At 56.4% G+C, this 23320-nt stretch overlaps 8 protein-coding genes across 8 annotated transcripts; 4 read left to right on the top strand and 4 right to left on the bottom strand.

The window, feature by feature from the left end:
- Positions 1-566: 566 nt before the first annotated feature.
- SPBR_06830 (enhancer of polycomb-like protein) lies at positions 567-2644 on the top strand (the record flags this gene model as incomplete). Its single annotated transcript, XM_040765086.1, has 4 exons — positions 567-713; positions 991-1758; positions 1826-2471; positions 2622-2644. 4 exons carry the CDS (start codon positions 567-569, stop codon positions 2642-2644), a joined length of 1584 nt encoding a protein of 527 aa, XP_040616665.1.
- A 1499-nt stretch (positions 2645-4143) lies between these two features.
- SPBR_07401 (O-sialoglycoprotein endopeptidase) lies at positions 4144-5349 on the top strand (the record flags this gene model as incomplete). The annotated part of the gene is made up of 1 exon (XM_040765655.1): positions 4144-5349. One exon carries the CDS (start codon positions 4144-4146, stop codon positions 5347-5349), a length of 1206 nt encoding a protein of 401 aa, XP_040616664.1.
- A 352-nt stretch (positions 5350-5701) lies between these two features.
- SPBR_06966 (uncharacterized protein) lies at positions 5702-7522 on the bottom strand (the record flags this gene model as incomplete). The annotated part of the gene is made up of 3 exons (XM_040765222.1): positions 5702-5755; positions 5826-6579; positions 6648-7522. The coding sequence occupies 3 exons, from the start codon at positions 7520-7522 to the stop codon at positions 5702-5704; spliced, it is 1683 nt and encodes a 560-aa protein (XP_040616663.1).
- A 1608-nt stretch (positions 7523-9130) lies between these two features.
- Positions 9131-10046, top strand: SPBR_07662 (uncharacterized protein; the record flags this gene model as incomplete). The annotated part of the gene is made up of 2 exons (XM_040765916.1): positions 9131-9469; positions 9561-10046. The coding sequence occupies 2 exons, from the start codon at positions 9131-9133 to the stop codon at positions 10044-10046; spliced, it is 825 nt and encodes a 274-aa protein (XP_040616662.1).
- A 291-nt stretch (positions 10047-10337) lies between these two features.
- Positions 10338-12201, bottom strand: SPBR_06943 (serine/threonineeeee-protein kinase bur1; the record flags this gene model as incomplete). The annotated part of the gene is made up of 4 exons (XM_040765199.1): positions 10338-11232; positions 11306-11894; positions 11974-12076; positions 12157-12201. 4 exons carry the CDS (start codon positions 12199-12201, stop codon positions 10338-10340), a joined length of 1632 nt encoding a protein of 543 aa, XP_040616661.1.
- Positions 12202-13897: 1696 nt separating this feature from the next.
- Positions 13898-15086, bottom strand: SPBR_07416 (cyclopropane-fatty-acyl-phospholipid synthase; the record flags this gene model as incomplete). Its single annotated transcript, XM_040765670.1, has 2 exons — positions 13898-15021; positions 15077-15086. 2 exons carry the CDS (start codon positions 15084-15086, stop codon positions 13898-13900), a joined length of 1134 nt encoding a protein of 377 aa, XP_040616660.1.
- A 603-nt stretch (positions 15087-15689) lies between these two features.
- Positions 15690-19931, bottom strand: SPBR_06388 (cation-transporting ATPase 13A3/4/5; the record flags this gene model as incomplete). Its single annotated transcript, XM_040764645.1, has 2 exons — positions 15690-19712; positions 19782-19931. 2 exons carry the CDS (start codon positions 19929-19931, stop codon positions 15690-15692), a joined length of 4173 nt encoding a protein of 1390 aa, XP_040616659.1.
- Positions 19932-21517: 1586 nt separating this feature from the next.
- SPBR_07086 (nucleosome assembly protein 1-like 1) lies at positions 21518-23137 on the top strand (the record flags this gene model as incomplete). Its single annotated transcript, XM_040765340.1, has 5 exons — positions 21518-21561; positions 21709-21788; positions 21844-21891; positions 21952-22692; positions 22800-23137. 5 exons carry the CDS (start codon positions 21518-21520, stop codon positions 23135-23137), a joined length of 1251 nt encoding a protein of 416 aa, XP_040616658.1.
- Between the last annotated feature and the right edge of the window lie 183 nt (positions 23138-23320).

The following is a 23320-nucleotide window of genomic DNA, read 5'->3' as shown; positions in this document are numbered from 1 at the left end:
ACCTTTAGCACCCGCAAAAATTCTCCGTCCGCTTGTCTCTGCAGCGCCTGGAAGACGAACAGGGAGGGATGGGCGCTGGCGAGAGCGTTAGGCTAAACAGGGCAGGAGCCTTGCCCCTTTCAAAAGCTACTCCCTGTCACTTTGTTGCTATTTACTGTGCATTGGGGGGAATTCAGTTAATTTCCCACTGTCCAGTTAGTGGTCGCCCGCCTACCGCCCGGTCTCTTTCCCCCTTTTTTCCCCGCGGGCAGGCGAAAACACGCAACGAGGGAAAATTTTTCTCGTGTTTTGGCTCTGCGAAAGACAACACCTCCCACTACCACCAACCAGCCCAAAAAACCTCTTCCGCTGCAGCCTCCCACGACAGTCGACTTTTCGGAGCAGCAATCTTTGCGGCATCAAAACACGTCCAAAACTTCGGAAATCAATCGAAAAAAATCGACCACTTTGTGTCGCATGTTGCCCTCCAAATCCCCATCGAATTTTTAAGCGGATTTTCCGCGGGCTTGGTGCCCATTTCGCCGTCATTTTGTCGTTGAGGCCTTTGCTGGCCCTCATCCGCAGCCATGGCAACCCGGAAAGTCCGATACAAGAAACTCAGCATAAAAACGGCACTGCCTGTTTTGCGTGAGGATCAGGTCGACCCCAGCGAATATGAAGCCCTCACCACCGAGACACAAATCGCGACGGGTGTCGAGCAAGGCGAAGAAAATGTAAGTAAATGATTTCCGATGAAATCGCATCGCGTTTGATTCCCTTTCCGCCCCGTTTCTAATGCTTTTCGCATCGTCGCCCTGCACGCTCTGTGACATTATCACGTGCCTCGCACGTGACAACACACATGACTACGTCCGCGATGCATGCGGCAAGATGCGACAGCTACCACAATGGTGTCGTCGCCACGTCGCCGTCGCATCGTTTTTTCTTGCCCATTTTTTGCTTTTATTCGCCTTTAGCGGACCCGGCCACTGACCATGCTCGCCACGACAGGAATACCATTTGCAGGTCGCCCTGCAGGGCACGTCTTCGGCGGCCGTCAAGGAGATCCCCGTACCGCCGCCTATGGAGAGCGACATCAACTATGATGCGCTATATGCCCGAAAGTTCCAGCAACCGGTCAACTACATCCGATTTTCGCAAACGGTAGAAGAATGCATCGGCTGCCAGTATGACATGACGGAGGAGGACGACGAGTTTCTAAAGGGTTACAACAAGAAGAAGCCCGCCAGCCAACAGCTCTCCGAGGACGACTTTGAGCAGATCATGGAGGTCTTTGAGGACACGGCATCCGTCGCAACGCCGTTTGCGTCGGTGGACAAGACCATTGTGCCCTACGACCACATGGTCGGCGGCCTTCATGAGCTGCAGCTGCCCAAAGTTATGAACCACGCCAAGGACATTTATGAATTCTGGAAGTCACGGCGCATCGACGTGGGCGGGCCGCTGCACCCGTCTCTCAAGTTCGAGACACACCAAGAGACAGATGAGATGGATCCCTTTGTCTGTTTCCGCCGGCGTGAGGTGCGGCAAACACGCAAGACGCGCGCGCGCGATCTCCAGAGTGCCGACAAGCTCAAAAAGCTGCGGCGCGAACTCGAGGACGGCCGACAACTTGTCATCCTGTCGCACGAGCGTGAAGTCCTCAAACGCGACCTGTTGCTCACAGACCGCGCCGTATACGAGCAGAGGGCGAAGTTGAAGCTCATGAAGGTCCGGTTGGGGATCCGGACCGACGACGAGGATCTAGTCCACCAAAAGGTAAGCCCTCTACCGCCCATTGTCCCTTATAGTACCCCACGTGCGCATGTCGCTAACCCAGCTGCAGCCTCAAAAGAAGAAGGCGCCCGATTTGTCGGTTGCACAGCGCAATGCCGCCGCAGCGCAAGTACGCGCAGCCACGCGCCCAGACAACCGGCAGCCAGAAATGGACCTCGTCCTATTGGCTGATTCGCTTGTGGAGAGAGAGAACGAACTGCGCGCAGACGTCATCAAGAGGATCGAGAACCACCGCCGGTGGAACGAGAACCACGTTGACCTGACCAGCGAACCTCTTAAGCCGCTCAAGGACCGTAATGAGGGCGCTGGTTTCCGCCCTGCCACGACCCAGTATTTGATGACTCCACCGGCTTCCGAGACGTCTCAAGAGGACGAACCCGTGCCGATGGAGCTTGATGAGCCGGAGTCAGCTGCCGTATTCACGTTCAAGGGTGTGTCGACGCCGCCGTATGGCCAAGCACAACCCCCCGGACACCAGTTCCGGCGCCGCATTGGTCGTCTCAACCGGCTGTGGATCGACCGGAGGAGGATTATGGTCACTCCACCTCCGGAGACGCCCGGTCAGTTTGAGAGCCATTCTGTGGACATGGAGGTCGACTCAACCCCCGATCGTTGGAAGTACGACCATGACGACAGCGAGGATGAGCCGGACGTGTATGAGGTTGATCCGTACAGCATCCAGGCGCTCAAGTTCCGTGCGTCTCTCCCATTCTCTCTCCCGTACCCGTTGCGTCGGCCAGACGCCCAACCCAACGCAGGGCAAAGGACGAATGGCGTACCACCAGGGGCAAGGCAAACAATCCAGCAACGCCCGCACGCAGCACAACCCGGAGCAGCGTCTGCAGCCCAGGCCACTGCGTCCTCTTGATTTCTCATTCTCTCCCCATTTTAGGTCCGCTTGCCCGAGTCGATTTCGGTGCTGGCGGGCGTGTACATCTCATTCTCGACTCTCCTGTCGTTCTTCTGCGATCATCTTTTCTTTTTGGGCCGGCGCGCACTTTGTCTTTCTGCTTCTTTCTCTTCCTTTACTTTTGGGTTTCCTTCCTTTCGCAAAAGGAGGCTCTGCGCGGTGTTCAGGCGGTCGGGCCCAAATGGGAATATCTGTATACTTAGTTAGCGTTTTGTTTCATTTTCCCCCGCATATATGGGATAGGAGCTGGTGATGGCGACGATGACACGAATATAATAGAAAGCTGCCGGCCAAGTCTTTGGTGGGGGCATGTACAAAAAATATTAAAATAAGAAGACTTTTCGCACAGACTCATCTGAAAAAGCCCAACGTGACTGGCCAGTTGGGGAGGAGGCAAGTGACCAGTGACTGAAAGAGGTCTTACCTGGCAACGTCACGACGATGGTCGGGAGAGCCACGGTGCCATCGCTGCCTAAGGCGGCTTTCGAGAGAAGGTCGCGATATCGAGGAGACGTCCTTACTCTTCCGGGACTCAAGGTGTCATGCTGCGTTGTTTGTAAAGAATCGAGCCGGCAATGGCTGACAGTTACGGTATGATGAACGGAAGAAGGCGGGGGAGAAGAACGAGTATGATCGGAGACAGGACAGTGAAGACGAGAAGAACAGGTAGAAGAGGGGAGAAGTCGAGAAGTCGACAGAGTTTGAGAGAAAGAGGGCGCAGGTACAAGACACGGAGAGCAGAATAGGCAGGTGAGGAGCAGGAAGCTGACGTTGGAGGCGGAGAGAATGAGGCCCAAACAATCAAAATGACCGAATGACGAGTGGAAGAGGGAAACAAATTGAAAATAATAATGGTGGGAGGGCAAAAAAGGAAGCGCAAAATAAAAGGCAGAAATGCAAGAAGGCGGTCCATATGGACCCGCTGATGTCGCCAGAGCCGGGCCAGGGAAAGAGCTAAGACGGGCCAAAGTGGGGCTACTTCCACTGGGCATCTCTTTTGGTCTGTTGTGCCATTTTGCTCCAAAGACCCTTTTTGACGACAGTCCCTTTCCATGGCAAATATAGGCGGCGAGGAGCGGCAGAATCCGCACCTCCAGCAGATATATTCACTCAAGCCAGGTAACGACCGTTGTATTCGGCTGCTGAGCTTTGCCCCTCGATTCAGCCGGATAGCTGCATGTCTCGAATTTTATATGCTGTTAAGCGTGCCTTCGAACGTCCTCTCATCAACGTCACAGCCTCTCTCTGCCACAGACTCACGATTACGGCAATTCAAAGCAGCTGATTTTAACAACAAATTTGTTTACATTCGGCGGGAGAGCTTCAGCGGAATATTTGAGATTGAGAGAGAAGGTTCAGGAAACAACGGCCGCATCTCGCCGCGCCGACTGCAGGACAAACTGTCACGTCTCACAGGCTCTTGGACAAAAACTGGTGAACGCCACGACTCACACACCATGGCAGCCAGCCGTCTCGACCCTAAGCGACGGTACCGCATTGCCATTGGTTGCGAAGGGTCCGCCAACAAGCTCGGCATCGGCGTCATTGCGCACCCCGTCGACAGCGGCGGCAACCCGGTGCAGGGGCTCGAGGGCCAAGACGATGCGGCCATTGTCCTGTCCAATGTGCGCGACACCTTTGTGAGCCCGCCCGGCACGGGTTTCCTGCCTCGGGAGACTGCCGCCCACCACCGCAACATGTTTGTCAAGGTGGCCCGCCGGGCACTCGCCGACGCCGGCATCCGCCCAGACCAGATTGACTGCGTCTGCTACACCCGAGGCCCCGGCATGGGTGCACCACTCTCGGCGACGGCCGTGGGTGCGCGCACCTTGGCCCTGCTCTGGCGGAAGCCGCTGGTCGGGGTCAACCACTGCGTGGGCCACATTGAAATGGGCCGTGCCGTGACAGGCGCCACACATCCTGTGGTGCTGTACGTGTCCGGCGGCAACTCGCAAGTCATTGCGTACGCGGGGCGGCGGTACCGCATTTTTGGTGAGACGCTCGACGTGGCCGTGGGCAACTGTCTGGACCGGTTTGCGCGCACGCTGAGGCTGTCCAATGACCCGGCGCCGGGCTACAACATTGAGCAGCTGGCCAAGGGCCCGTTTCGCAACAAGAAGTGGCGGGAGACGGACGACGACGAGGGGAACACAGGGCAAAGGAACGACACGGCAAGCGAACCGGAGCGTGAACCGCTGCTGCTCGATCTCCCGTACGCCGTCAAGGGCATGGACTGCTCGTTCTCGGGCGTGCTGACGCGTGCCGACGAATGGGCCGCCCACATGCGCGCAGGCCGCTTGGCGCCGGACGGCAAGAACCTGATTACCCCGGAAGACCTGTGCTTCAGTTTGCAAGAAACGGTGTATGCGATGCTCGTCGAGATCACCGAGCGGGCCATGGCGCACGTCGGCAGCAACCAGGTGCTGATTGTCGGCGGCGTGGGCTGCAACGAGCGCCTGCAGGCGATGATGGGCCAGATGGCGGCCGAGCGCGGCGGCAGTGTATATGCGACGGACGAGCGGTTCTGCATCGACAACGGCATCATGATTGCGCACGCCGGTCTGCTTGCGCACGAGACGGGCTTTGAGACGCCGTTGGTGGACAGCTCGTGCACACAACGATTCCGGACGGACGAGGTGCTCGTAGCATGGCGGCGAGACTAGCATGGCGTTTGACGATATTCATGGAGTTCGAAAAGGAGTTGGTCTACTTCCACTGATGGTTTTATTCCCGTCGCGATGACGTATATGAATTCACGACTGCTTTCTGTGTACGTAATGGAATGCCATAGTATTGAAATCCGGTTTATCTTGTGAACCCAAATCCGCCTTCCATATACGATAAAGAGGTACACTGTACACCAACGACGATTATAAAAGCAGGTATATAACTAAATTGAGGAAATCAAGACCCGACAGAACAAAAACTGAAGGGGCGATACTCGCGTCGAACATACAACAGGCAGCACAGTACATAGCTTTACAAATGACGGGACGCCTCCTACATCATGTACACTCAGCGCTTGATGTCGTCACCTCCGGTCGGCTTGTAGATGATGATCGTAGTGAACTATGCGTGTTAGTATTGGTTGCATGTTCGTCTCACAATACGCTTAGTTTGCACTCGACGCCGTGCTCACCTTGTCCTTGTAACGCGTCGTCGCAGACACGGCCAGAATGTTATTCTTGATGCTGCTCGTGGCCAGATGGTTCAGGATCGTGTAGTTGGGCATGTTCAAGACGCTGTTGTCGTCCTTAATGAGCGTGGCAGCGTTGAGAATTGGCTTGCCCAGGAAACCAGGCAGACTCGGCGGCATAGGCAGAATTTCCGTCGCCGCTGCCGCAGTGTGGAAGTCGGGCGAATCGTCTGGCTGGTCGTAGTCGACCAGGAACTTGGGCAGCTCGTGCGAAAAGGCCGACGGCTCGGGCAGGTTCTTCCATTTGGGCGCGCGGTCTGTCAGCTCAACAGACGAATCGGCGCCGATCAGCTGGGCCGTCGACTTGGGCGCCTGTGCTTGGTGTGCATGTGCGGCCTGCTGCTGCTGTTGACGCTGCTTCTGATGCTCCTGGTGCTGCTTCGAGACGGCCGCGCCGGCCTGGCCCGCGCCGGTGGCACTGGAAGGTGCACCCCTCGACGAACCAGATGTAGAGGCAGAGACAGAAGCGGAGGCTGAAGCAGAGGACGAGGATGACGCCGGTGGGGGCACGCCCCGCTGGTCCTTGGGTGGTGTGCTCTGTGGTGCTACTTCGATGTAGTTGACGAGATTGTTGCCGAAATCCACCGTTGTTGGCAGGTCCCGCGATGTTTCAATCTGATTGTCGACCAGGAAGCGGATGTGGTGTGTGCCAGGAAGAACATTAATCGTCGTCGCAAACACACCAGGCCGCCCTTCGCTGTTACGTTACCTTTGTTAGTCCATGAGGCCCTTGGCAGACGCAATATACACATGCTGTCGACTTACACTGGATGCATGCGCTGCTTCTTGTTCCATTGGAAAATGGTGCCGGTGACGTAGACCTTCTCACCGCCCCGCAGCCACTCCAGACGCGTGGGCACCGTGGGCCGTGTCTTGTCCACGCGCAGCTCCTCCATGTCCTCTTCCTCGATGGTGGCCGAGCTGAGCGTAGACGACCGCTGGGTCAGGCCGTCGTTGTCGAGCGCTTCAATGTCGTCCACCGGGTCGCCGTCCTTGCGCGGCGCAATGATGGGCGAGCCGGGCGTGTGCACCTCCTCCTCGATGGGCAGCGGCAGGCGCGGTGGCCGCGTCAGGTACGATACGTCCGGCATGCTGTTGTGTGCCAAGATGGGCACGTCCATGCTGTCGGCGTAAGGGCTCAGAGGTGGCTCGTAGTCGCTGTGGCCTTCCGGTACTTGGACGCCACCGGATGCACTCGGTACAATAGCGTTGGCCGGTGGTGCTGCTGGGATCTTGGCTGTGCCGCTGCCGGCTGCCGGAACGGACACGGGCAGAGGCACGGCGACGGGCTTGGACGGCGGAGGTGGCGTGTTGCTGGACTTGGGGGTCTGGCGGGACGGCGAGGCGGACGCAGCGGCGGCTGCCTCTGCTGCGGTGCTGTAGGGCCGGGACGGGATAGAGCGTGAGGCCGACGATGCAGTAGAACCTTGGGCATGGGCCATAGACGGCTCGGGAGGTGCCGCGACGCGCTGGTTCTGGACTTGAACGGGATTCCGGGTTCCCTTCTGTTGCTGCTGCTGCTGCTGATATTGCTGTTGTTGAAGCTGCTGGTGGTACTGCACAGGACGACCGCTGCTGATATTGTTCCCGTCGTGTCCAGGCGTGCCAGGTGCCTTGGGGGACGAGGCGTTGTTTCCCATACTGATATAAAATGGACGGTCTACGGACGCACTTTTGTCGTAGTATGGTGGGTGTATCCGTCAGGAGGATAGGTAGCAAGGGTGTGTGCAACGCAGGTGTGCAATGCAGGTGTGCAACGCAGGTGTGCGTGGGTGCGCTATTGGCAAGACGTGCTAGAAGAGGAGTGGTCCCGTTGCTCGAGTAGAGAGGGGGGCGCACGTTTGCGGAGCCAGGCTATTCAGAGCTGCACAGCGCACAGTCTGGAATGCTGCAGGTGGGGAGGGATAAGAAAAGCGCAGACAGCACGTTGGTCCTAGCAAGACGGGGGGATGGAAACGAGCAAATCTGGAAGAATATGGACGAAAGGTGCGAAAAAAGGCCACTGCAGTTGGACGGTCTCAGAACGGCCCGGTGGCCCCAGCAGGTGGTGGACCTATCTGAGGCGAGACGGTGCGCCCCTGTGCGAGTAGCGCTCTGTATGCTTCTATGCTGGGCCTTGGTGATCCGAGTTTGTTCCAGTTGCGCGAGTTGTTCGGTTTGTCGTGTAGAGAAGGGCCGACGAATGGAATCGGCTGGCGGCGGCAACTGGGCAGCGGCGGGACCAGAATCGGGCCCCTTGAATTCAGACGATCGAAATGGACAAAATACGGAAGCGCGATGGCAGTGTCCTGTGGCCCGCTGGTTCGTGGCGGTGGATTGCTGCGTGCCGTCTTTTCGAGCTGTGCGAGGTCGGTCGTGTTTGGTGCATCCAGTTTCGTCGCAGGTGTCAGCACGGAGGAGGGAAAGACGGGGCAAGAGGACTCGATAAGAAAAGGCCAAAGGGCAAATGGGGGCAAGAGCGGTTGCCGGCGTTGTGCCCCACATTGGTCTGTCAACTGGCGACGGCAGGTGCGGCGGACGAGGCAGTGGCGACCAAGAACACGCACCTAAGAAGAAATGCCACGCAACTGAGCGAAGGTTCGGTTCGGTTCCCCAAAGCTGCGAATAACCATTGTACAAATATGCTCGAGTTGAGATGTTATTTGTATATTATCTTCATGATTGAGAGGTTTTTCCGACCAGCATTATGCTTTGACTGCGTGCCCTTTCACATTGTGAGGTGGCATTGCTTGGTTACACGTAATTTAGCAGTGTGTTTGGTGCTTCGTATGGAGCTTTTCCCCTTTTATAACGGTACCTATTGCACTGTGACGGTATCTTCTGAATATCAACACATGCATGATTCCTCACGGGTTCGCAGCGTGGTCAGGCTACGGTTGAAGTTCAGCCCTGTAGATTGTACACAGAGCGCTGTATTTCGGCAGGGAGAGCTCTTTCCGGGTTCTAAACAGGACCCACTTTTTCCGACAGTCGCACGCGACGGCGACCCAACGACGTAATGCCATCCATCGTCTGGCATCTGACAGTCCCAGCTTTAGCCTCACAACTTCAGACGACGTCAGCGGCTTGACAACATGCTCCCTGCACCCGATACAGCAACAGCCGCCGGCATGCCACACATAATACCACATACAGAAGCACACTGAGACTTTCACAACAATCCATTATTACCACGCCAGCTTGCGCATCCGCGGCTTGAACCTCCTCTACACCAGCCTTCATCCCTGCCTTCTGCCGCCTAGACCAACATGTCGGCCTCCAGGCTTCCAATTGCGCCGCCGCCGCAGCTGGCTAATGTTACTTCCTCTGCATTCTCCTACTACGGAACGACCAAAGGAGCGGGCCGACTGCTGCTCGGCCTCTCTGCCGGCGTGTTTTCAACCACATTACAAGCTGCCCGCTATGTCGGGAGCGCGTTGGTCTGGCTGTTCTCCGTTGTTGCCTTGGCGGCTGCTTGGCCTTTGGTGCAGCTCTTTTCTCTTCTGCGCTTCCTTCTGTCGCCCGTTACCTACACGTTATCATATGTAGCCGCGCCTCTGGTCGCGTTTGTTTCATTTCTGGGGCGTCTGCGACCGCTCTACACATATGTATGCAACCCCTACTCCCGACACGATCTGCTCTTTGCAGGCTCTTTGCAGAGAAGAACACTAGTACTAACCCCTTCCTACCACGCACCAGCTCGGCTCCGCGGCTTTCATAGGCATCGTCACAGGCCTAGTCCTCAATTTTGCCTCGCGCTACGTTTTTGTTATCCTCAGGCTGGATGAAAGCGCCGAACCAAAAGCAGACGGAGAGCTCGAGTCGGACGCGGACGCAGACGATGGCCTCGAGGCGGATGGCGGCAAGATCTCGCCCGTCGGCAAACAGTCCTGGCAAAAGCAGCGGCCGGCCAGACAGCTGAGCGACAAGGCACTGGCCTCACTGTTCTTACCAAAGAGCGCGGCCGTCATCACACCTCCTGCCGTCGTCAAGACGGAGGACAGCACAACTCCACGGGACGACGTGTGGCAGTGGCTGGAGGAGTACAACCCTAACCAGCCCATTGTTGCAGGAGAGGGAGATGGTGGAGGCAGCGATGCATCTGCATCGCTGCTACGAACACAGAGCCCAGGGCCCAGAGGAGTGTTGTCTCTCACTATCATGGAAGAATCGTCCTCGGAGTAAAGAACTCGGGCTCTGCGTTTGCAACGTCATGTCCAAACCTGTAGTTATTATTGTTCATTATTTAGTCCAGCTCAGCGTTGTCTTTGTTTATTGTACGACTTCTCTGTTATTGTTGGAGTAATGAGTCCAGCCGTTTGTTACTCGTTCCATGTAACGGGCTTGCCGCTTGTTCGTCCTTCTAAAACCCCGTGATTAATGATGAAAACGCCTATCCTTGTAGGATGAGCCATCGCAGTTCCCGCGTCCCAAATATGCAATATACAAAAACACTGCCATGTTTCTGGCCCACCTTTATCTACGGTATCCGTCCCGTTCACGGCCGTGCTCCCGCCAAATCGGCGACCGGCTGCGGCTGTGGCGTGGACCGCCGCCATTGTCGTATCGGTCAGCCCGGCCACCGTACCGAGCTGCATCATCGTCGTGCCGCCGACGATCCCATGCGGCTTCGTGACCCGGATCCCTCCCTCCGCCTCCGCCCACATAGGTCGGAATGTACGTGTCGCCATCCGCACCACGGGGGCCCCCACCGCCGCGGCCTCTCGGCGGGCCAAGGTGGTCTGCCCTATCCCTACCATGGTCCCTATCTCGGCCACGGTCCCGGTCTCGGTCCCGGTCACGGTCTCTATCCCTATCACCACGATCGCGGTCTCGGTCTCGGTCTCGGTCTCTATCGCGATCGCGATCGCGATAACCATCGCCGTGGTGTGCACTATCACGGCCATTCACCGACGAATCGTTGGCAGGCGGAGGCGGACGGGGCGGAAGACCATGCGGCTGCCGGTCACGCGCCCATGCCGGCCTACGGCCGTCGTCAGCACCACCGCGCGGACCGCGATCTTGTGGATGGCCACTGCCACCGCCACCGCCACCTTGCCGGCCGGGTCCACCACCATGTCGTCCGAAGCCGTCGCCCTCAAAACTGGCGCCGTTCGGACCAAACCCGGCATCTGCATGGCCACGACCAACCGTGCCACCCTTTGGCGCTGGCGGTAGAACTGCTTTCCTATCGTCAAACTTCCGGCGGTCAAGCTCATGCGACTCCTCGAATACAGGGATATCGCCCGGCTGTGCTGGAAGTGGAGCTGTGCGGAAATAGGGATGCTGCAGGGCATCCATAGCGTTGATACGAGCACGCCAATCCAGCTTCATCAGCTGCGAAAGAAGCGATACAGCGGCAGGACCGAACCTGAAGACATCGTTAGTCGGGGGACGTTGCTATGGAAAATGGAATGAGACGTGAAGCGGCGCCCGTGACGTACTTGCCAAACCGCGTGGATAGATTGCCCGGACGGACACGTGGCGTGAGACCCTCCGCGCCTGGCAGCTTACGCCAGTTGGGCATATTGTCTTCCGTGGGCGAACCACACAGATCCCAGATGAGTTCCAGTTGGTGGGGATCGGTGACACCGGCCAGAATCGGCTTCCCGTACAGCATCTCGCCGAACACGCACCCAACACCCCACACGTCAATTGCGGTTGTATACCGCTTGAGCTGCATGAGGAGTTCGGGTGGCCGGTACCATCGCGTGACGACAAGGCTGGTGTACTCGCGCTGGCCATCACCGCCGCCCCGTCCCGGCATCGGTACCTCGCCTTCGTAATGGCGTGCCAGGCCGAAATCGGCAATCTGGAGGACGCCGCGGTTGTTGATGAGAAGATTGGCTGCCTTCATATCGCGGTGCAAGATATGGTTCTCGTGAAGGTAGCGCAGGCCCTCGAGGAGCTGGAGGAGGTAGCATTTGATTTGTGGCTCGGTGAAGCGGACGGAGGGGTTGTCGAGAAGGCCCGATAAATCGTGATCCATGTACGGCATGACCATATACATAATAGGCCGTTTCCGTTTATCGGCTGTTTCCGTTAGCACTGATCTGGCAGATGGCAGATGCAGATGGCAATTGTCAATCCGTCGCCTTCGAAAGAGACATACTGGGTTTATGAGAGTGCTCGACGGCCATGTCCTCCAACTTAAGGACGTTCTTATGCGACAGCAACTTTAACAGCTTGATCTCTCGGAGAGCTGTTATCGGGAACTGGAATGCTGGTCAGCTACATTTAGGCAATGGACAAAGAAGAGGAAAAAAGAAATAACAAAGCACATTGCCAAACGTACTCCGTCTTTCTCATTATGCATAATGATCTTCTTCATTGCCACCATAGCACCTGTCTTTCGAGACCGTGCTTTGTGAACCTCACTTGTGCGTGTTAGTTTGTAACCACGGTTTGAGCTGGCAAGACAAATGAGGAGGCCCAAGAACTTCTTACCCAAATGTGCCCTCGCCTAGCTTCCCCAACAGCTCATAGTCGCGGATGTTGGAGCATCCTACGAAGCTCGATCGAGATCGCATGTGCTGTTGAGCAAACGCCCGTGGTGACGGGGCGTACGCCGGCGAATCCGCCATTTCGAACAACCGCCTTTCGAACAACCGCCTTTCGAACAACCGCCTGTCTCTGTTCGCTCTTCAGGAAAGTATGGAAGTGTTGTGGTCCCCGATAAAATGCTTGTTGAATCGGGTGCTCGTCTGGTTCGACAGCGTCTGATGATCGTTTGCGAATCCGACGGTCGTTGTGGAAGAAAGTTGTTGATGCGCGCGCGCAGGGGTATCAATAAAGCAAGCTTCGCAAAGACATACACAATTATAGATATGGGGTATTTCGTGTTAAGGCATGCGCATATCGTGATGAGCACCACAGCCGGAACGGGCGATGAACGGTTTGTTTGATGTCGCCTTTTCGATGCGTCCCCAGAAGCCTTTGTTAGCTGAGATGGCCCTGGTTGCGGCAGAAAGTGCCGAGAAACTGAATGCGGAAGGCGGTGGCCCTGCAGTACGGCGATTGTTACGGGACTTGCCATAAGGGGGAGAATGACCAATCACAGACAGCCGTACGCCAAAGTGGGCCGCCTCTTAAGGCCAATCACCGTTAGCTTATTTTCATGCCTTGTCGATTAGGCCACAACAGATGCTCTCCCGGCTGTACCAATCCACTCCACAGCCCAATCGCTCCGCTAAATTCTATGTATCACGAAAGGTCTCCGTGCTCATACGACACCACCACATTTTCGAGCACACGAACAAGGCCCGCGGTTAGCCATTGTCGCTCCCAACCCCGCGACACGACTTCCGATCGACGTACCGAAGAGCATTTCTCTTCACCGCTGACCATTTTTCTTGTGAATGCGCGCTGCCCGACGTCACTCGCCCTTCGTTCCCGAGAATTCCCAAAAGCTGACTCGCTTTTCTGCCGACCCCCAAAAGACCCTACGAGACATCCCCGGACCGCCGATTGCCCGGGTTCCAAAACCTCGCCATGAACTTTCATAACAAGCCGCCGGTCCCCCACGTGCCGTTCGTGTACCGGTTCACGGCCACAGCGCTGGGTGCTAGCATGTGGTTCTTCGTGAGTTGCCGTCCACTTTGCGGAGAATGTCGGACGACGGCAGTCAGAAGTCCCGATTGCTAACAAATGGTGAAATGCAGCTGATGTACAGAGCGAAGAAGGACGGCCCGGCACTGATGGGCTGGAAGCACCCATGGGAGCACTAAACAGTGCAGACGAGCGACGGATCACGAATAAAATACGCATTGCGGACGCGTTGCGGAGGGAAAAGAGCGCCGGCGAGGGACAGAGGCATTCTCTGCTTCCGATTGAAAGGCATCATTCTTATGTACATATGGTTACGCCGACTGGGACAAATTAACATACAAAAGACTCAAAATTCACCGACAGGTTGATACGGCAGTGTCTCAGCAGTTTCGCGTTGATGGTATCTCGAAATATCCCTCTTATGAAAGTAGAATCGACAGACTGCGAGCGATACTCGACAGCGGACCAGGATCACCCCCACGTACGTCTCACTTTTTCTCGGCGGCTTTGGAGAATAGGTAGTGCGACACGCCCCACGTGTCGCCTCCACGGTAGTTGAACAGCTCCGAGCAGGCCATGTAAAACACCTGCCACCGGTAGTACCAGGCCACGGCATCCTTGTCGCCGTATGTGGCCACGAGCCCGGGCATCATGGTCTTCCTGTTGTCAATCATGTTCTTCAGCCAGTCCTCGCAAGTCCGCGAGTAATGGCGCCCGTTGACCCACCACTGTTTCTCAAGCGTCAAGTCGTGCTGGAAGTAGTGCAGCAGGTCCGCCGACGGCATGGTGCCGCCCGTGAAAAAGTAGGTTGACATCCAGCCCTCCTCGTAGTCATACGGCGTCGTGGCATGATTAAAGAGGTGCACAAAGAGCTTGCCGCCCGGCCGCAGCGCGCGGCCGACCTTGGCCAAGAGCAGCTCGTAGTTCTTCATGTGCTCAAACAGCTCGATGGAGACCACGCGGTCAAAGCTCTCGGGTGCAAATTCGTAGTCGACGACGTTGCCGGTGATTACAGTCAGGTTGGTCAGGCCGCGTTTCTTGGCCTGCTCGTCAATGTAGATTTTCTGGGTGCGCGAGTTGGAAAACGCTGTGATCTTGGCCTTGGGCAGCTTCTCGGCAAAGAAGAGCGAGCACGAACCCCAGCCGCACCCAAGATCCAGGATGTGCATGTCGTCGTCGAGGTCGGCCTTTTCAATATAGCTGGTGAGCATGGCCACTTCGGCTTCGTCCAGGGTCGTGCGCTTGCGGCTCTTCCAGGGCACGAACCGGGACAGCAGTCGGCCTGCAGAGGAAAAGAGGCCGCTGTTACTACCTTCATTCTCCACCTCGGGGTACCAGCAGCTCGAGTACTTCATATACGGGCCGAGAGTAGCAGCCAGCACGCCGGTGCCGACCTCATAGTGCTGCTTGTTGGCCGTGTCCGTCTCAATGGCAATAGGTTGAAGACGCAGCCGAGCCACATAGCCCTGCTTACGCGCCGTGGCCGAGGCGAGGTCTGGCGTAGCCACTTCCTGGAGTCGCTTGGCTAGATTTCGACGAATTCCAAGTCGGATGACGGCATGCGGCAGAATACCGCTATCCAAAAGAGAGTCTTTGAGTGGCGAAACCAGTACTGTGTCAGGCAATAGTTGCGTTGTTCGGCAGAAACGAATTTGGAGGCGACTTACCGACGTCCATTGTATGCACAAACGCAGCTGATACTGGCAGTAAGACAAGGCTGAGGCGAGGCTGACAACGTCTACTGGATGCGATGCGGCGTCAACACTGATGGTAAGCGGTGGTGATAAAATAAAGACCGTGATGACAAAATTGAAGATGCAAATTCGGAGGAAAATGAGAAAAAGATCATGGAAAGGCTAAAAGCTCTAAAAGCTTGAAACCAACCGCTGGAGCACGGAAAGAAACATCAATGAGATGCCGGGTTCGGAGTGCACAGCTTCCATTGAGGGACCCTGCGCTGGAGGCACTGTTTCAGGACTCAGCGCATCCCGTGCGCATCCAATAAAAAGCAACAGAAACCAGGTAGACCAGACAATCATATAAATGGTCAATGGTAACTCTTGCTGTACAACATACTAATTAGGTACATTGACGTGATGAGCGTAAAACGTCCCCATGACTAACGGGGCACGCAATTAAAAACATTCCTTGGGAAACGTATGGAAATGGTGCTGTTATTCAAAACGAAACCAAAATAAATGTTACGAGAACACGAGAAATATACAATTCAATAGACAATACCTATGATAGCATCAGAAGAGCCATCGCGCACTCGCGTGTTTATGCACGCATGCTTTCTTGGATGAGCTTGTACCCCTTGCGCTTTTTGGGCAGCTTGGCCAATGCCAGCTTGGCCCGTCCTATGGAGCGAGCCGCCGCCGGCAACACCCACTTCTCGGCCGCCATCGCCAGTGCAAAGTACATGATGCCCAGGAACAGCAGGAGGACCTTGAAATTCCACGAGATGGTGGTCAGCTCCATCAAGTTCTTCAGCCAGTGGGCAGGGCCGAGAATCATGTGCACGGTAACGAGCACCGTGACTGCAATCGTGGCGACGAAGGGCCAGTTCTGCCAAATGGCCTGTCGGAACGGCGGACCTGCGTTCAGCACGACACCCGACAGGATGTACTCAAAGCACGACACAAGGAACAGCGCTGTGTTTTCCGAGTTCTTGATGTTGGACTTGTCCGGGTCGATGACTGGCGGGATAAACCACGGTTCATGCCGGACAACCAAAAACGTAACGGTTTGGATGGCAATGCAGATTGCCATCTGGCCGAGCAGCGGCGCCAGCACCTTGCGGGAAACAAGATCAGCCATTGGTCGTTTCTTGCCGAGCTCGGGAAAGGGTCCGGCCCAGCTCATAAAGACCGCAATCGGCAGAATGAGGGCCAGGTCGATAAACAGGAACTGGAAATCGCCGAGGTTCGATGCCGAGGCATACAAAAAGCTGACGGATGTGAACTGGATCGCTGAGTACAGGCTCATATACTTGAAGCAGCTGAAGCTCGTCACCAGCGACGCGCGGCCTTCGCGAATCACCTCGGGCACGCAGCGGATGTCAAAGATCTGTGATGTAAACGGCGCAGCAACTGACGCCTCGGCCTCCGACAGCGAGATGCCGACATCAGCAGCCTTGAGAGCAGCACAGTCGTTCGCTCCGTCACCACAGAAGCCGCAGCAGTAGTCGATGCTCTGCAGCTTCTCAACCAGCTCATGCTTCTCATCAGGCGACATGCGAGCAAAGACCTTGCCGCAGATGAGCATTCTGTGGAGGATCTCGGGCGGCGCGTAGTCGACAATCCAGCGGAAAACATCGCCGCTCACGGCTACGGAGTAGTTTCGCAGATTGGAAATATCGTACGGCAGGGATGCGTCGCCTTCTGGTGGTGCAGGGAGAGGCAAAAGCGTCTTCTCGTCGAGCTGGTAGATGCTGTTGTCGATGCTCTCCCACTGGAGCTTTGACGTTGGGTCTTGAGCATTGCCTCGGACAAACCGGGGCACAAAGCAATGCGCTGTCTTGTTGATAAGTTTGCATTCACGGGCAACGCTGATGGCCGTCAAGATGTTGTCTCCAGTCACCATGACAGCGCCAATGTTGGACTGGATGAGCTTCTCCAAGACGGCCGACGTCGTCGGCTTCAGCTTGTTCTCAAAGACGATGAAGCCCACAAAGTCCAGATCGGACTCGGCGTCGTGACGCTTCATCTTCTGCGCGCGAACCCAGCTGAGCTTCGGAATGTGCTTTGTGGCACAGCCGATCACGCGATAGCCCTTGTGCGTGTATGATGCTAACAAGTCATCGTAGTCGGCCGGCAGGCTCTCTGGCCGGCAGATTTCCCGCATGCACTCCGGCGCACCCTTGACGTAGACATCGCCACTGGGCTGGCCGTAGATACGCACAATGACACTGGCCCGGCGCAGCTGGGAGACAAACTCAAACGACCGCACGACACCGAGCTCAAAAGGATTCTCAGTCGCTGCTGTGGCTGCCAGTGAGGTTCTGCCATTGGACGCAGAGGGACGGGTGTCCAGGTCGTACACAACATCGGGCGGGGGACGAGCAACAGCCGGTGCAAGGCTACCTTGGTTCTCCTCGTCGTCCTGATCTCTTGAAGCGTTTTGGTTACCTTCGTCAAACGTCCAGTTTGTAAATTCAAACATTTTCAGATCTAGAGGGTCACCGACCAGTTCATCGTCCACTGATCGCAAGGAGTGGCACGTGGCCATGGTAAAGAGAGCAGCGCGGCGAGCATCGTCGTAGGTGGCAATTGCCGTCCGTTTCGCACTCTGCTGCGCAGGGCGGGCAGGCACCAGCAGAGACGGCTTCGAAATCACCTCGCCGAAACGATTGGCGGCATGGTCGACCACACGAACACCCAGAACGTCCAGGCCGTCCTCGGTTAGTGTCCCCGTCTTGTCGAAGCACATGATATCTAGCTTTCCGCCGACATTGACGCGCTGTGGGCTGATACAGAAAATCTTCTTGGCCCGGAGCCGACTGATGGCAAAGTTTGTACCAATGGTGAGAGTAGCCGGCAGGGCAGGTGGCACGACAATGGTGATCAAATCCAATGCACGAACAACAATGAGATGCCAGGCCAGGCCAAGACGGACGAAGTTAATAAACGACGCAATGAAACCGAGCAAGGCAACACAAGCCATCACTGAGATATAACGGAACGAATCTCGATAAAACTTGAAGCCAGAGGGTTTCGGGAACAGCATGGACCGCACCAGTGATCCCTTGGTCGTATTGAAGCCGGTGCGGAGAACCATGGCAAGGGCCACGGCCTCCTCCTCGTCGCGTGCATCCTGAGGTTTCCGGGAACGGACAATTTTTGTGCCGCAGAACAAAAAGTGCTTTGCAACTTCAGGTAAGATGGTCGGGGCGGCAAGATCCAGCAGTCGTATGCTCGTGTTGGTGGCCGGCGTCTTGGACACGGGGACAGATTCGCCCGTGAGCATGCTCTCGTTGACGATGCAGTCGCCGCTGAGCAGCAAGCTATCGCTAGGGAACTGCGTAAGGCTCGGGTCGCTGACTTCATAAACATCGCCGGGAACAAGGTCGCCTGAAGACACGGTCCGCCAAAATCCATTGCGCAAGACACGCACGTCACATTCGAAGCGTGAGATTTCCCGTAGTCGGCGCATGGTAGACCGAGTCTCTATGAGAGTTGTGGTGATGCTGCCAAACGACATGAGGAAGATGGCGATTGCGTAGTAATAGTACTCGTCCATGGACCAGAGGACCAAACTGGCAATCTGGAATACATAGAAGGGATGGAAAACCTCATCGACAAGAAGCTTGAAGACGGACTTCTGCTCGATATCGATCAAGTTTGACCCAAAGACCTGTGTCCGAAAGCCCTTTTCATCGCTATCGAGACCAGCACGGATCTCGCGAACGTCCTGCCATAGTGGGTCCTTCCAGCCGGCCGAGAGCACAAACTTGTCCCGTTGGGGGTGGTAATACAGGCGCACATAGCGATAGTTGAGCCCACGCAGGTCTTTCAACAATGGGTCGGGATCCTCGTCCTCGTAAACGTCGCTGGCCGTCTTGCGTGAAGCACCAAATATGGTTGATAGCGGCCGGTTGTAGTCTGTGTCATCGACGTCTAGAATGGCCATCTCGTTCCACTGGTTCTCAACCACGACCCAGGTGCACTCGCGAAGAGGGCACGCGCGGCCAACAACGCGGACGTGCCAGCGTGGAATCCACCGGAACAAAAGCCAGGCGAGGCCGAACGAGAGTACGCAGAGCAGTGCATAGATCGTCTTGCCAACACGGCTGGTGCGGAACCCTGCAATGACAATGTACAGGTCCTCGTTGGCAAGGTACGTCTTTTGACTCACGCGACCGCTACCATACTCACTAGCAGCAACCGAGGCTCCGCTGCTTCGGCGCCGCAGCAGGCCAGCACGGGTAGACGTCCGAGATAGCGTGGAAGAGCGGCGGTGAAGTACGAAGTCATCGGGATCGGCCGCACTTTCGAGATCAGCCGAGTCATCCTCCTCTTCCGTCGCAAACTCGGAACCAGCGCCGCCGTTCCACTCAAGGTCTTCTTCGTAATGGTGCGAGCTGTATGACCCAACCAGAAGCCGTTCGGCCTCGAGGCTGATAGACTGGGAGTCGTCGTCGCCGCGGCGGTGGCGGACCGGAGCCTGAGCCTGAGCTCGGTCCTGTTCTTCATCGTTATCCGTGTAGTATGCGAAGCTGGCAGTCGAATCGGCTCGTGATCGGCGATGCGAGAAGGCAGCAATGCTCGAGGGTAGGCTCTCGGCCATGGGACCGGAGTACAGCTACGGCCGGCTCAGTATGGGGGGCGCAAAAGGAAGCGCCGTCGGGCATAAGAATCGTCCACCACTCACCTCGTCATGCGCCATTTCCACATCTTCAAAGACGCTGGTCGAGCTCTGATTCGAGTTTAGACGGTAAAGCGACGGGCCCATGGCGCCCTGGTCCTGGCGGGCCGCCTCCGCCTCGGAAGGACTGAGGGGCTCGCCATCGCTGCCATTCATTGCGCCCGTATCCGCTGCCCGGGCAATTATCACGAGTGCCGAGTCGGAGAGTCGTAGGGGCCGAGGTGCACAAAGAAAAAACTGTACGAGTGCTAACTGTGACACATGACAGCAACAAGGGCACAACTGGCAGTGGCCTGGCAAAAAAAGAGTGTCGCACGGTGATGTCGTCCGCGGACTGACGGCAGCGAATGCGCGTGCTGTCGTGCGTATTGAGCGTGCAATGTGTACGTGCGTGGCTGTGGTTGCTCGTGAGTGTGTTATCTTACATTGGCAATATTTTAAGCTGTGCGGGCGGCGAGATTACGGCGCCAGTCACGCCTACTCTACATTCGTAAAAAAAAGTAAGATAATTACTACAGCACACATGATGACGTCCTACTGGACAATGGTAGATATGGTGGGGGAGCTATGGCGCTAAAAAGGAAGGCGCTTTGCGCTGGTGGCCGGTGACAGACAGGCAAGACCGCCTGTAAAAGCAGCAAGCGCGATAGTGGGCCTCTGGCTTCGATGTCCACAGTCGCGCCTTCTTGGACGGAGTACAGAAGTAATGCTTTATATTTTATCAGGAAGAGGAATAAGCTTAGTGTAGTCGTTGACGATCCTAAAGCCCTCACCAGCACAAGGCATCTTAATTTGCACGAGCTCAAAGCTTTAACATGCAAAGGTTGGGCCTTTCATTTTTGCAGGTTCTGGCCCAGCTAGATAATTCTCTGCAGAAGCATTACTCCAATTGTACTACAGAATGGCTGGCTGCGTACCGATGAGCGGTCTGGCCACGGCCGTAACTGAATCTGGTTGGTTCTTGCCTAATTAATGCCTGGCCACCACGTATGAGACGACAGGTGTTGGGGAAGGAACCACTGGGGCACGTCTGGCAGCCAGGAGCACCTCAGATGCTGCCTCGGCCGGTTCAAAGCAACCTTCTTTGTTACAGTTTTATGAGACAAAGGAACGGCAGGACAAGAGAACAAGGCTCAGTGTTGGACGGCAACAGAATACGCACAAGCTCCTAGCAGCCTGGGCAAGACCATCGCCCAAGCCTTCACCGAGCTCGCCTGGTTTTTCTAGAAGGACGCAGCGAAGGCGCAACATTGGAGAAGTGAGAAGAAAAGCGGGCCACCTTCCCGTGCAACCAATGACTGCGACCCAACGTGGCAAGTGGGAGACAAGAGTGGCGGCAACCAACGAAATGAAGGGCCCCCAAGGCGACAGAGAAGCCCAGCACGCCCAGAGACCTAGCCAGAAGCGAGCGGTCCCCCATTTCCCTCTTTCTCTCCCGGCTCCTTTCCCACCGCTCAGCAGAAAATTTCCCTGGCGTCCCCCAAAGGAATTCTCGACCCCGCCGCCAAAATTCCCATACTAAAATTTACTTCCCAACCCTCTTCGCTGTCTCCTTACTTCACCTCCTCTCCCTTTCACCACGTCTCTCTTTCTCTCCGTTCCCTCCTACGTCCATTTCTTCACCTCCCCGAATCGACGAATCGCGACCAAACGACCACCGACCTCCTGTTCGTCCCGAGGTGTTCCATTGTCGTCTTTGATACCTTTCATCCCCCACTATCACCATTCGTCCGCCAGCAGCCATGGCCGAGCCCATCCGCAACAAGCGGCCTGATGCCGCCGCACCGTGAGTGAACGGCTCCTTTTGGCAGGCCTGGCTACTTTTCCGAAACTGTGTCCGATTCGTTGGCTCGCGAGGCCGCATTCGACTGCAGTTTTGGAGAGTGGGCGAGAGTTTGTTTTGTTGGGACGCGTGTTAACGATTTTGATATAGGACGCCGCAAAACACGCCCGCCAACAATGCCCCCATCTCCTCGCACGCCCAGCAGCCCGGCGTTCCCAGCATCTCTGAGGGTGAGTTCCGTTTGTGCTTTTTGTGCTGTGATTGTCAAAGTCCTGGACCCGACAGGTCAAATGATGCGCGATGTGGCTGCTCCTGCCACCCCCAAAGGCAGGGGTCCCCGCGTTTTGTACTCCCGGGCCCTACCATTGCTAACGGCTTGCCAACCGCCAACAGAGCCGGTCGACCTTGCTGCTGCCGCGTCCCTTTTTGCCCAGAATCCCCGCCTTGTCAGCATGATCCAGGGCAAGCTCGGCAGCCTCGTGGGCCGCTCGTCTGGCTACATTGAGTCGCTGCCGCCGCAAGTCAAGCGCCGTGTCTCCGGCCTGAAGGGCATCCAGAAGGAGCACTCGAAGCTAGAGGCCGAGTTCCAGGAGGAGGTTCTCCAGCTCGAGAAGAAGTACTTCGCCAAGTTCACTCCCCTGTACGAGAAGCGCTCCAAGATCATCAACGGCGCCAACGAGCCTACCGCGGAGGAGATCGCCGCCGGCGAGGAGGAGGAGGAGGAGGAGGATGGGGATGAGGATGGCGAGGAGGCCCACAAGACCGAGACCAAGGCCGAAGAGGCCGAGGATACCTCTACCGAGCCTGTCTCTGGTATCCCGGAGTTCTGGCTGTCGGCCATGAAAAACCAGATCTCGCTCGCCGAGATGATCACCGACCGCGACGAGGGCGCGCTCAAGCACCTGACGGACATCCGCATGGAGTACCTCGACAAGCCGGGCTTCCGCCTGATTTTCGAGTTCGCCGAGAACGACTACTTCACCAACAAGACCATCTCGAAGACATATTTCTACCAGAGCGAGTCCGGCTACGGCGGCGACTTTATCTACGACCACGCCGAGGGCGACAAGATCAACTGGAAGGCCGAGAAGGACCTGACCGTCCGCATCGAGCAGAAGAAGCAGCGCAACAAGAGTAAGTTGCTGTTTTGTGGCCCGAGTTGATGTTCAAATGGTTCATGTCTTGGTGGGCCCCACATGACGTGACTGGGGAAACATCACATGCTAATGATGACCTCACAGACACCAAGCAGACCCGCATCGTCAAGAAGACCGTCCCGACCGAGTCGTTCTTCAACTTCTTCTCGCCGCCTGAGCCCCCGGCAGAGGATGACGAGGAGGCAGCCTACGACATCGAGGACCGCCTCGAGCTCGACTACCAGCTGGGCGAGGATATCAAAGAGAAGCTGATTCCCCGCGCCATTGACTGGTTCACGGGCGAGGCTCTGGCCTACGAGGAGATCGACGAGGATGACCTGAACGAGGACTTTGACGACGATGAGGATGATGAGGACGACCTGAGTGAGGACCACGACGAGGACGACGACTCTGACGAGGACGACGTAAGTACTGATGCTTAGCCCAGAACTTGCCTTCGCTGTAAAGTGGAAAGACACTGACGGTTTTCAACAGGATGATAGCTCGAAGCCGAAACCTGACGCGCAGGAGTGCAAGCAAAGCTAGACGGGCACCACGCCGTTGTCTAAGCCGATGTGTTATATTCCTAGTCGAGGCATCCTTGATCCTTGCGGCATTGGGAGTTC

This window comes from Sporothrix brasiliensis (genome assembly GCF_000820605.1).
Source record: "Sporothrix brasiliensis 5110 chromosome Unknown Cont20, whole genome shotgun sequence".
Taxonomy (NCBI): Eukaryota; Fungi; Ascomycota; class Sordariomycetes; order Ophiostomatales; family Ophiostomataceae; genus Sporothrix; species Sporothrix brasiliensis.
Note: the sequence above shows the minus strand (reverse complement) of the source record. Positions and strands in the feature narration are given on the sequence as shown.